This window comes from Hipposideros armiger, unplaced genomic scaffold (assembly GCF_001890085.2).
Source record: "Hipposideros armiger isolate ML-2016 unplaced genomic scaffold, ASM189008v1 scaffold_222, whole genome shotgun sequence".
NCBI classification, from domain to species: Eukaryota; Metazoa; Chordata; class Mammalia; order Chiroptera; family Hipposideridae; genus Hipposideros; species Hipposideros armiger.
In genome coordinates, this window is record NW_017731572.1 from 298,444 (window position 1) to 311,734 (window position 13,291).

General features: G+C 38.1%; 1 protein-coding gene across 4 annotated transcripts in view; it reads right to left on the minus strand.

Annotated features, from left to right (window-relative positions):
* The window catches only part of MAP2K4 (mitogen-activated protein kinase kinase 4), a 127,075-nt gene that overhangs the window by 57,726 nt on the left and 56,058 nt on the right, over positions 1–13,291 (minus strand). For all 4 annotated transcript variants that reach the window (XM_019654447.1, XM_019654449.1, XM_019654448.1 and 1 more), the window contains one exon: positions 2,555–2,729. In XM_019654447.1, coding sequence (XP_019509992.1) covers positions 2,555–2,729 — 175 coding nt within the window. The remainder of the gene's footprint in view (positions 1–2,554; positions 2,730–13,291) is intronic.

The following is a 13,291-nucleotide window of genomic DNA, read 5'->3' on the forward strand; positions in this document are numbered from 1 at the left end:
TTGTACAGATACTGCAAGTAAACCTTATGGATAATTTCCAGGATAAACTATTATCTAATAAGTAATCCTTCTACAGTTCCAAAGTGCATATTAAAACAGTAGGTAGCGCTACTTCAAGTATATTTTGCATTTCACCAACAGCAATGGAAAATTCACAGGAGTGAATCATTGTCTCATATCATTTAAATCTCTACAGCCCTAATCTCAGAGCTAAATACAGTGGGTGCTCAGTAATTCACTCCCTTCATGTAAAATATCAAATCTAACTCCTTAGTCATACATTGCCTCTATGTATTTGTACTTGTCAGTCTGGTCTGTGTACCTAAGTAATGAGGGAACAAACTCTCTGAGGTGTGGTGACAAACTAAGCTTTTCAGAGGCCAACAATAATATATTTTAAAATTTGTAGCAGATGGCATACATCAGTCACCAAATTGGTATCAAGTTAATGTATATTAATGCATATACTACTCTTCCAGTGGTACATGAAGTCATAGAATCTAATGGTACCCCGCCATCAATTCATTGATAAGTATGTCATATTACAACCCTCCTCATGCTAAACTATCATGCTTACTTAAGAATTCAAGGTGATAAAGGTGGTTAGAGATGTGACTATTAGCAGTCTGAAGGTCCCATGACTACCTTAGTATTCCTAAGAGTTGGGGTTTTTAATAGCATTCCAACAGGGGCTCTCAAAATAAGGTCAGATTACAAATGGCGGACAACAATTTCCTATTTTTCACTCTTAAATTCCTTCAAAATTTGACTAAGTATTATACAGTTTCAAATGTTATCAAATTAAGAAAAAAAATTTAAAGTCAAAATGAACTGCCTTCTATATTTACCTTTAAAGCCTATTAAGCATGACTAAAGCCAATCCAGATTACTAAAACAGATCATGATGTTCATCAGCACAATGAAACACACATAGCACAGGCTGAGAAAGGCAGGACATGACTATTGAAAAGTACTTTCCCTAGTATTGGGGAGAAAAGTTTAGAACTTTAGTTAAATAGGGCAGATTTTTCTTAAGACCCAGCCAAGTAAAAGTGGACGTCATGCACAGATAATACAGGGCAAGGCAAAATTTATCCAGAAGAATTTCAATAAGATGACTTTCTTTCCACTTAAACTGCAGTGGCACAAAATAAAAATAGAGAAACCATTTCACATTCCAAGAAAAACATTTTATTCAACATAAAATCCAGAACAGAGGTCTTAGCCTCTTCATTGCTAGAGGTATACGGTTATAGGCAAAATTCCGTATATGTATGCATCTTCCTGAGAAGTAAGGGGATAGTTTTCATCACATGGTGAAAGAGTATTACTAAAAACAAAATGAAGAACCCATAGAGGGAATCATAAATTTTTTCCCACCTTTAATTTCTCATTCAGTGACCCAGCAAAGAGAAATGATCAACAATGAAAGAGGCTAAAATAGCATCATTTTTCTCACAATAAACTTCAACACAGGTAGCCTTTTATATGAATATGTACAAATCCACTCCCAAAAATCAAGTAAGAAACGGAGGCTCCTCCTCTCATCAAGCCACTTGGAGAAACTCTCAAAACAGGGGATTAACAGGCCGATGAATAGCTTAGACGGTCTGAAAACCCACTCTCAATTCTCGCAAAAGGGGACATTATTTACTGCCGTGAGAATTTTAAGTTCCATGACAGTATGGTTATATGTTGTTTTGTTTTTTTTCCCTTTAAATTGCCACCCCCCTACCCCAAACTGTTGGTTTTCTTAAAATATCTTACACAGAGCAAATATTCATTAAACATCTGAACAAACACATGAACAAATTACAATTACATGGGCCCACTAAGAGTGAGATGGAAACCATCCATTCATTACAGGTACTAACGTAAGCCTGCCAGGTACAGTCTACGGGCCAATCTCCATTTCTGGCCATTCTTAATTTTTTCTTTTTTTTTAATGAACATATTAAGTGGCATGACACAATAAGGACAGAATGTGACAGCATTATCACAAGGTATGCATTTCCATACAACTTGCAAACCAGGGAACAGGGCAGTACTGAGTGGAGATGAACTAAACAAACAGAAGCCGAGCCGGTCAGGACCGAGTAAGGTTGAGGTTAGTGGCAACAGCATGTGCGTGGTTTCCAGGAAACCGTCAGTAAGACTGCTGTTAGCCCTAGCCCCGCACCTTGCCCAACCCAGTGCGCTGCCTCCTCTTCCAGCTCCCGCCTGGCTCAGTGCAGCACTGCCCTGCTCCCAGGGGGGCAGCCGCCCGGCCTGAGTTCACCTTGGCAGTGGAAGGGCCTGAAGTTCAAAACACGTTAATGCATCATGCCGACAGTGCAGTGAACATACACACTTCATACACTCGTGTTTCCAGAGGTAGAAAACGTGCCGCCAATAAGACAGCCTCTTACAGAACACGGTCCAAGCATTCGGAGACACAATTTTAGAAACACCCACAGTTACCACAAAAGTAAAACAGAACAACAGTGGTATTGCTGCACCAAGAAACTGCACCTAAAGAATTAAAGAGCCAAAAATAATTACAGGCATCACCTACTTTAACTGCCATTATTTGCCCACTTGGTTTGTGGACCATTTTGTTGACAGAACCATAAGCTCCGCGTCCAATTTCTCCAAGGTCTTTCAAGTCCTCTGCAGTGAAATCCCAGTGCTGTTCAGGGGAGATCTTCAGTTTTCCTGACGATTCAATGCTGTGTGTTCTCAGTCTCTCTCTGTTAAAATATTGGGAAGCAATTTTTCCACATTTTAAATAGGTTTTGACTTTTTTCTTTTCACTAGCACTGATTAAAGTGTGAGAAATTTGTTTAATCATCATTGACTAAAACAGTCTGACATCCAGGTTTTGGGAGTTTTTTGGCTTGTATTTTCTTTTCTTTTCTTCTTTTTTTTTTTTTTTTACAAACTGATTCATTAATAAAGGCTTAAATTTAGGTAAACATAAGCTATCAATAAACATAGCTTTAATAGGATTCATAAAACCAATTCCCATTTCTTGAAGAATTCTGCAGACCAGTTTTCATTTCCAAATATAAGACCTTTTTCAAACTTTGCAAACTGCATCATCAAATGCAGAATCCCAGGAGCTATAAACCTTATTTCCAAAAAGTTCTTATCCTACCTAACCCAACATTAACTAGCCCAGGTCCTCAGTCCCTACCTAGTACAGCTGGCTGTTCACAAACTTTGCTGCACGTTAGAATCACCTGGGGAGATTTAAAAAATCCTGATGCCCAGGTATCACCCCATAGCAATTAAATCAGAATATCTATGGATAGGAGGCAGACAAGAGTATTTTTAAAGATCCCCCAGGTGACTCTGGCAAAGTTTGGGAACTAGCACCTTAGCACACTGCCCTGTTCATGTTAATGCCATGCTGAGGTGGGGAAATAAATAGTTAAATGAATAGTCAGCTGGCTCCAAGAGAAAAACTCACATGCTATTCAAAATTGAAACGTTTAGTCCTTGTTCGATAGATAAATTGGGTGAAAAAAATGATTCATGGACAAAAGTGCTCACTCATTGCAGATTTTCATTAAATAAAAACATCATTTCTAAAATTCCAACCTGGAGATCAATATATTAACTTCTAACCATGCTTTGTGTAAAAAAAAAAAAAGCAAATCCAATGAAAAATGTAAAATCAATCCTCTCTCTCTCTATATATATATATATATATATATATGTTACACACACACACACACACACACACACACACACACACACACGACCCCAATGTGTGGGAATGAAGTGTATTCAACTAGAGAGTACAATGCACATAAAGAAAAATATTCCACTGAATATCATCTACATTTTTCAATTTCATATTAAATGATCAGAATCTGTTTTAAAATCTGATCTGGTGATACAAGCAAGAAAAGTTTATATGCTTGATTATTTATTTTTCTTCTTCCAAAATTTATGAATGTTTCTCAGATTTTTAAATTTTTTGTAGCTACTTTTAAGGTTCTCAAAATATTTAAGAATTTTACAATTGCTCCACCAGAATAACCATATATACTAGTATTAATAATAACCAAGATTTGGTCAAAAGGTACAAATTTCCAAGTTATAAAATAAGTCCTAGAGATGTAATGTACAACATGGTGATGATAGTTAATAATACCGTACTGTATATTTGAAAGTTGCTAAGAGAGTAGACCTTAAAAGTTCTTATCACACACACACAAATTTGTAACTATATGTCGTGATAGATGTTAACTAGATTCATTGTGGTAATCATTTTACAATATACACAAATATTCGATCATATGTCATACACATGAAACAAATATAATGTTGTATGTCAATTATACCACAATAAAAATAAATAAGTAAAACCTCTTCCCAGTTAAAATAATAATACTAATCATCATCATCATCATCATCATCATCATCAAGATTCATGGCTATAGTTCAAAGATTAATACTCTTTGTCTAAATAACTTAGTAAATGAGCACTCCAAATGCCAGATTTTCAAATCATAATATTAATAAGTCATAACATCAGCTTTCATTCATACAAGCTCTTTCAGTTTACAAAATACTTTCACCAATATTATTTATACTCTAGTACCTAGAGTTACAAGAAACCCAGAAATCAGAGGCTTAAGTGGCCAGTCAGGTGAACCCTGAACAGACTTTTTAAGATGGAAATCAGGTCTAGGCAAGTACATGAAGCCCAGTAACTAATTTTCTCAGTAATCTTTTTCAGGAAATAGATAAATTAAGCCAGGAAATATTCTAACATAAAGAAGTCACACTATAATGACTATTCTATGATCACTGGCAAGTAAACACAATCTCTATGGAGTGGTTTCATCCCTAATGAAATATACAGTGCCAGACTACCGCTGAGGGTAGCTGAAAAAAGGTAATTAAGTTTACATATAAATTAGAAGCAAAAGATGAGCAAGAGAATGTGATTACTACCCAGAGTTCCATTGTCTCAATTTAGACAGGAAAAGAGTTATGAAAACCACACAAAAACATGCTATGGATTGTCACCAAGGCATGTTCACAGAGTCTTCACAGTGGGCTGGCAATCTTTTCAGTGAAACTGAATCAATTTCTCAGCTATTGTTTTAAGAGTCAGTCCAACCATGATGGCTTCTGAAAGACTGTGCATAGATACATCACTCGAGGGACTAGACCTGGAAGCCTGACCTTAACCTTTACCATTAAACTCCAGCAGTCAATCATTGAGGCAACTGTACCAAGTGGCCAAACCCTTGGTTGTAGTTTTTCATCTGTTAAACAAGATTTAAGTGTTATTTCTACTAGACAGGATCAGAAATTCTTAATTATTTCATTATTAATTTTTTATCTGAAAAACAGTTCAACTCGGCTCCACAAACCTGTAAGTTATCCCCCAATGCCTTTGCCCTATCAGTAAGTAAGTTTTGCCTATGAACTTATATTTACTCTTATATTCCTTCTAAAATGTATGTTAAGTACTCTACATGGGCAATTCTTAACCAAGAAACCCCACCATTCACTTTGTTGGGTCCACTCAAGAAACAAACAAGGGACTGAGGTTCCAAGTTTCAAATTAACCCAAGTCCAAGACAGGCATACAATCCTGACCCCGTACCAAATCCTCTACATAAACAAAAGTCCAGTAGAAAAAAAGTCCACAGAAAAACGAGTAAGAGCCTCCTCTGGATTTAGAGATCTTTAATATGAAAACAAGTTTTGGGAGTCTTTTTTGTAACAGGACTTGTAATTAAACTACCAAATGATAAACATTCCCGTTTAAAAATCAGCTAAACTTACATTTTTTAAGGCCTACAGATCACAAATCCGAATTAAATAATGTATCTCTTGAATGCAGCATTTCAAACAGTATGCATTTTTGGAGAGATATTAACAACATCAGGGAAGCTTTTTAAATATAGACTGATGTTATCATTAAAATATTTTCTTCTATAAAAAAAGGTAAGTAGAATTTTAGTGTCAACAATTAACTTTGGTGAAATCCATAGACATCAACACAAAGGATTAAAATCTGAAACACAACAACCAGCCTTAATGATTCAAATCAAATTTGAAAAATCTATTCATGGACATACTGTATCTTACCACCAGATTTCACAGATTAATATAAATAGACTGGGTAGATGGATCTCCCATGTGGTTAACACATTCATGTTCCTTTTCAAAAGACTATATACTCTCTGGATTTATATAGGGGTGCCATATGAATGACTGGAAAACATCAAAGATTTTAAAAGTTACCTCTCCCAACTGTTTATGGGAACACTTATTCCCTCCACGCCTCTCTTTCCATGCAGAAGAATTTGTTCACTCATCTGAGCCCTACTGACTGATCAGTGAATATGGGAGAAGACAGTGAACACACTCAGTTCAATCCTTCTCTTTCAAAGCTAGCCTGCCTACACAGAGGGATGCTACGGGTGTCCCTTTGAGAGGCAGCCACTCACAGGGTGGGTAAGTCTCATTATTTGAGGGCAGGGGGAGTTAGCAAACTATACTGGCCTCAAATGTACAGGTACACTTCCAACTTGATCAAGAATAGAATGAACCTTATAATCTCCATCTGTTTGGCTCCTGCATCTCTCTCTGTTGGTTCCAAACACAAATGGAAAAGAGGCTTTTTCATTTTGTACTAGACTTCCATATAACCAAGACCCATAAATTGTTAAAACGTTTTAACAAATACTGGATAGTAATAAACCTAAATGCAATCATGCAATTCCTAGGATTCAAAGAGAATAAAACAATTTCAATGTGACCTAAGATCTTTCAGGCTCCAAGAGTTTCAGAATTATGTAATAGACCCTGTAACCTAAAACCAATTCACATTAGTACCTTTGTAGAAGTGCACAGAAGTACATAAGACAAATATTTTTGGTGAAACTGAGTTATACCTGTAGCTCTACAGTGCTACTTTATTCCACTTTTGGAAGGTCACCAAGACTCTCAAGGGCAACAAGGGAGCAGGTACAGTCTGTAAATCAGAATGTCTGTCCTAAGACACAATTTCTATCCTAAACTGCATAGGAGGCCTACAGGGGGAGAGATATGAATAGAAAACACACTTGTTGAGAAGATTGGGGGCAAGTAAAAACCAGCAGCAACGTCAAGTTGTATTTACTTGCTGACAAATCTTTACCTACAATTGTACTCTTAAAGAGAAAAAAGGTTCCCTGACTTCTCTTTGGGATATCACTGTCTTGAGAATAGGGACTATACTTTATCAGAAATAATTTCTAAATGTCCTCGTCTTTCCTTTCTGAATTTCCTACGCACAATTTTATACAGATTGTCCTTAGCTGCCTTCAGTGAACACGTTATAGAGTTCAACTCCCAGCCCCTGGTTATCAGCTGGGGAAACTCAGCCAAGAGCCCCTGTGGCGATCACTACCAGCTGCAACCGATACCATTCTTTTCTTAATGGAATCTCTTTTTATTTGGGGCAGCAATACACCCAGCTAAAAAGGCTTCACCTCCCAACTGCTACGGACTGAACTGTGTCCCCCCCCAACAAATTCAGGTCAAAGCCCTAACCCCCTATGTGACTATACTCTAGACAGGGTCTAAAGAAGGTAATTAAGGTTAAATGAGGTCGTAAGAGTGGAGCCCCGATCTTATAGCATCCATGTCCTTATAAGGAGCAATACTGAGAGTTGCTCATACAGGAGAGTGTCTCCCAGACCCTCACCTACACAAAGAAGTCATGTGAGCACACAGCAAGATGGCGGCCACCTAAAAGCCAAGAGAAGAAACCTCAGAATGAAACCTACCCTGTCAGCACCGTGATCTTCCCAGCCTCCAAAACTGTGGGAAATAAATTTCTGTTGTTTAAACCACCCAGTCTGTGGCATTTTGTTATGGCAGCCCAAGCAGACTAAGATGCCAACCTTCCTTGCAGTCAAAGGCAGTGATATGAATATAGTACTTAAAAGGAGCTGGCTCAGCTAGAAGGAAGGTCTTTCTTCCTTTCTCCCCTTTCTCCTTCCTCTTGGCTGATGACCCGCAAGGCCCTTGAAAATGGAAACCATTTACTGAGAATGAAGGAGCAGAAAATGAAAGCACTCTAGACTCTGATGACCATCAAGCCACTACACCAACCCTCAGCCCGCCCATCTCCAGACTGCATCTACAGAAAAGTAAACTATCTTGTTTAAGCCATTATTTGTTTTTGTTGTTGTTTATATGCAAACAAACTTATTTTTAGTTAGTACAGCCCCTAACAATATTTTATTTCCCAGGGATTCTCATAAAAAGAGGTACTAGCCCACACTGAGCACTGAAAGTGATGGGAGGATAGGGGAGGGCAGGAATGGGCAGCAGTTTGTCATCATGGTGACTGGGAAGGGCTATGAGCAGTGTGGCTGGAGGCGAATGGTGCTAAATGTCTTGAAATCCACAGACCTGTTTTAGACAACAGGCCAAATGCACTTCCTTGAATAAAATCTTTAACTCTGGTGTCCCTGATTTCTTAGAGTCCATCTAAACCCCATTACCTAATAATTATTGGTTCCCAGAGACTAGAAGTTCCATAGTCTAGGGAAGAGAAAGAAGGCTGGGTGGAGGGGGGGGAGGAAGGAAAACTGACACGTGTTATGGGCATCCCAAAAAAGTTAAATATATTCATAAATGGAACTTTTATAAAATATGCAAGATTATAGGTAGAATACTTAATATGCAGCTTGAATCTATACAATACAGGCCTCATTAAAATACACTTCAATGTACAGAAATAATTTTCTGAAATCAGGGCATTATGTTGTTAAATTAAATCTGAAAACTGTAATTTTGGAACCAACATGTTTGCACTGAAGTCCTTTCTGAGCACTTTCTCTGATAACTGATCCTCTAGAACAGCGGTTCTCAACCTTCCTAATGCCGCGACCCCTTAATACAGTTCCTCATGTTGTGGTGACCCCCAACCATAAAATTATTTTTGTTGCTACTCTATAACTGTAATTTTGCTACTGTTATGAATCGTAATGTAAATATCTTTTGTTTTCCGATGGTCTTAGGCGACCCCTGTGAAAGGGTCGTTCGACCCCCCAAAGGGGTCGCGACCCACAGGTTGAGAACCGCTGCTTTAGATAGAAATGACCAATCTGTCCATTTGCTATTTATAATAATATTGAGTCATTGTGAGAGTACTTTGTCATCCTTTCAGTGACCTAGACTAATCTACAAATTTCTGAAATCCTACAGATTCTAAAAAAAAAAATCAAAGAATGGTGACATAATGTTTCAGAACATTAATCCCACTGGGCACTGAGGAAAGCTTTCTTCCTTCCTAATGTGTCTAATAACGCTGCCTGGGCTTTGGGTAGGTGGACTCATTTTTCTGAAGAAACATAGTGGCACAGCCTAGGCGACCTGCGATAGCTCGAGTCCCATCCTCCACGGCCACCCCTACCCTCCACTAGACTCAGTGTTTTACAAATTCAGCAGCATTGCAAGTACTTAAACCTCTTCCTCCAACCAGATTACCCAATCCTAAATCCCTCTTAAAGCTGCACAAGTAGAACCAAAAAAATAAAATAAAATAAAATAATCCCAGGAAAACCATTATTAACAATTTAGTATATCCTTTGTGTCTTTCTGTACTATGTGTACAGATTACAAAGTGACCTATCCGACCTACTGCTTAGACTTCATTTAGCATACTTTTGACATTAGTCATTACATGGTCCACACGGTTACTGTACTAGGAAGTCTGTGCTGACTTAGCAGCAGCAGCAGTGAAAGTGCCCTCTGTGCCCAGTCAATAACATCCTTTTCCCTCGTGCAAATCCAAAAGGTGACTGGTGTTAGTTAGACCACTGTTTTAAGTTGCATTTTGATTTATGACTCAGATATTTGGTGAAAAAATGTTTCTTCTTTTGCTTACTTCCTGAGATAACATCGCTAAGCCCTTCTTGCCCAGGCTTTGGTTTGCTGTTGCTGCTGTTGCTAAAAAGTCCTCATCTACTGACATATATATTAATCCTCTGTCCTGCAGATATTTCTCCAGGGTGTTGTTTTCCTTCCCACTGTATTTCTGAAGGCGACTAGAGTTCCCAAGGCAGAGTATCAGGTAAGAGAGAGCTGCACAAGGAGGTGAACCCCATAGACATGCAGGGGTCCCCCCGGAATCAGCACACACTTATCAGGAACCTACACAAGACTGTGGGATGAACCACCCAAAAGGTTTACAGGGATCATCTTCCAGGCTCATACAAGTCCTGTTCCTGGGCACCAGCATGGAAACCTCCACAATTCATGGGGAATTACTCAGAAAGATCTGGTCTCACCTACCAAAGCTTAAAAAGCAAGACCTGAAAGGATCAAACTATTTCCAAGTAACTTAACCAAAGAGCAAAGCTCAAAAGTATTTGTAGGAATTGAAAAAGATCCAGCACCCAGTATCTGGCATGAAACGTAAAATCACCAAGTGTGCAAGGAAGCAAGGTAATATGACCCAGAATGAAGAGAAAAACCAGTCAATTCAAACTGACCCAGGAATAACTGAGATGCTAGAATTAGTAGACAAGGACAATGAAACAGTGTTTATTACTGTTTTGCATATGTTCAAGAAACTAAAGGATGAAGAGAATATGTTACATAAACATGGAATTCATATAAAAAAAGAACCAAGTCGAATGTCTAGATATAACAACAATGGGGCAAGAGGAAACTTTTTTGGAGGATGATGGATATATTCATTATCTTGCCTGTAGTGATGGTTTCATGGTTACAGGCATGTCAAAACTTATCAAATTCTACACTTTAAATATGTGCAGTTTATTATAGTCAATTATACCTCAATAAAGTTGTTGAGATAACATTGTCCTTGGGCCCCAATCTTCTTGTGTGAAAGGGATTTGCCTACCACATGTCTATAGTTTGAAGCACGTCTATAGTTTGAGACATCCAGGGCTCCATGTATTGCCAATCAGAGCACTCACTGCTCTAATGGCAAATGTCCAATCTCCAGCCTGTTCTCTAATACTGTACTCTCAACTGACAGTAGCAAATATTACAATCCTTCTGCATGCTCGCCTACAACACTACTCAGCATGACTACACTTCCCAGATAGAATGCCTTCACCCATTTCTCCTCCCTCTTCCCTCTTCCCATCCCTCCCACAGTTACTTTCTGGGAGGGCATGCAAGGAGAAGATGCTGTCTGAGACTAGTGACTCAGAAGAGGCTGTCTTTCCTCAGGTATCTCTGCAGGAATGCTATGAGAGAAACCCTGGGTAACGTTCTTTCTTTTTTCTGGCTGTTATTATATTTAAGGTCCTACAGAGTTTAACATTAAATTGTCTTAAGTATCTGTGTTTCATATTATCATCTTTGTTTCTTAATAAAACTTTAGCAGGACGCTGCTACTCACATGATTTTGTTCTACAAATCTGAAATTGCTTTCACAAAATCAGAACTTCATGATACAAATAAGAAGAAAGAGTTTTAACTACATTTCATTCATGATCTGTAGCTGATTTTTAATACTATGTGAATTGTCTTTTAAACACACAACTATGAAACAATTACAGACTCAAGCTTACTTTTATTATTTCTGGGGTACATTTGTCCATACAAGTCAATGAGAAAAAAAGATTATATAGAAATATATTTTATTAACAGACACATTTAGGAACACATGTTCTTGATATATAATATACATACTTGCAATCTAGGGTATTTTTTTAACCCTTACAGTGCTTAAATTTTAGTTTGTATGAACTATAATCAACCAACTTAATTTAATCCCAATCTGTGCTTTAAACTTTATCTCATAAATTCTATTTCCTTATGTTTACTCTAGATGCCTGTTAATAGAAGAATAAAAAGTTGAAGTCTAATTGCAGTTAAATTTGAATCTGTGAAACATACAATTCAACATGGGTGGCACTTAAATGCACAAAATACTTTGTTAAAGGAAAACTTTCAATCCCAGGGCCCAATATCATCTCAATTTGGTACCAGGGTATACATAGTCACAGACTAACAAAATTTGATTAGAAAGGAAACACAGACTTCTTCCAGTCTTGTCCTTCTGGGAAAATCTGCCTGAAAACCCTGGATTGGGTTTAATGTTCCCTCTCTGTACCCACGTATGTTGAAATCAAGAAACACCCGGTCCTCAGTGAAGTCCTGATCTACTGTCCCAGTAACATTTTAAAAAAATTGTATTAGGTTAGTTTGGTACTGCTTATACCCTAAATTGAACCCACATCAAACTATTTCTGCTTAATTCTTGTGATGATTATTTCCATAAAGACTAAATCAGAGGTTACATTTTAAGGGGCACAGGTCGGGATCTAGGCTTAGGCCACGGTCCCTCAAACTACAGGATGAGGAGGGGTTTCACTGCAGCTCCAGGATCCACTGGAATCCCGTCTACCACCTGACTCTTCTCCATGGGCACGTATCACTTCCTCAGCATTCCCAGATATACACAAATTATGCCAAATGAAACTTCCAAGGAACGCAAGGATAGGTATCTCCTCCCCTGCCTAGGCAGGGAACAGTCTGTTTACTGCCATAATTACAAGGTTCTCCAACCAGAGTCAAGCCTCAAACTCACAGCTCCATGCACTGCTGTATACATTCTACATTGTAACTCCTCCACTCATTTACGAAATCTACTAATTTTGAAATACATATATATTTTCATTGTCATAATCTAGTCATAAGTCTAATCCCTCAGAACTCCAATTCTTATTTTGGTACCAACTATCTTTCATTAAAATTCCAAATTCACTTTGTTTTTGGGGAGTGGGAGTTGAAGAGATACTGGTGAGATAAGAAGCATTAGACACTGCTCTTCATCAGTTTCCTATGAATATTGTAGTGCTTTTTCTCCTGTGAGTATTCTAGTACTATCCCTACCCTGCTGCTTATGTTTGTGTCCCAGAGGCTGTCTTCTATGATGCTTAAGTATGCCTGTGTCACCCTGTCCTTGACAAGCGAATTTAATATGCTCCCTAGCTGGTCAACAGCTTATTGCAGAGAATATATTCTTCATAGGTTTCCAAAGGAAACTTGCCAGAGGCTAGCTATTCTTAACACAGACTGTGGTCCAGGAAGCCAAAATGCAGTCTTCCATAATGTGTGCAGTAGGCTACATTGTAGCCCCCCAACAAAAGATAGGTCATCTGAACCTCAGAAGGTGACCAGGTCTCTACAGATAAAGTAACATAAAGGTCTCAAGAAAAGATCACCCTGGATTAAGGCAGATACAATGACAGGTGTCCTTGTAAGAGACAGAAAAGGAGAATAGAGGCACACAGAGACACAGGGA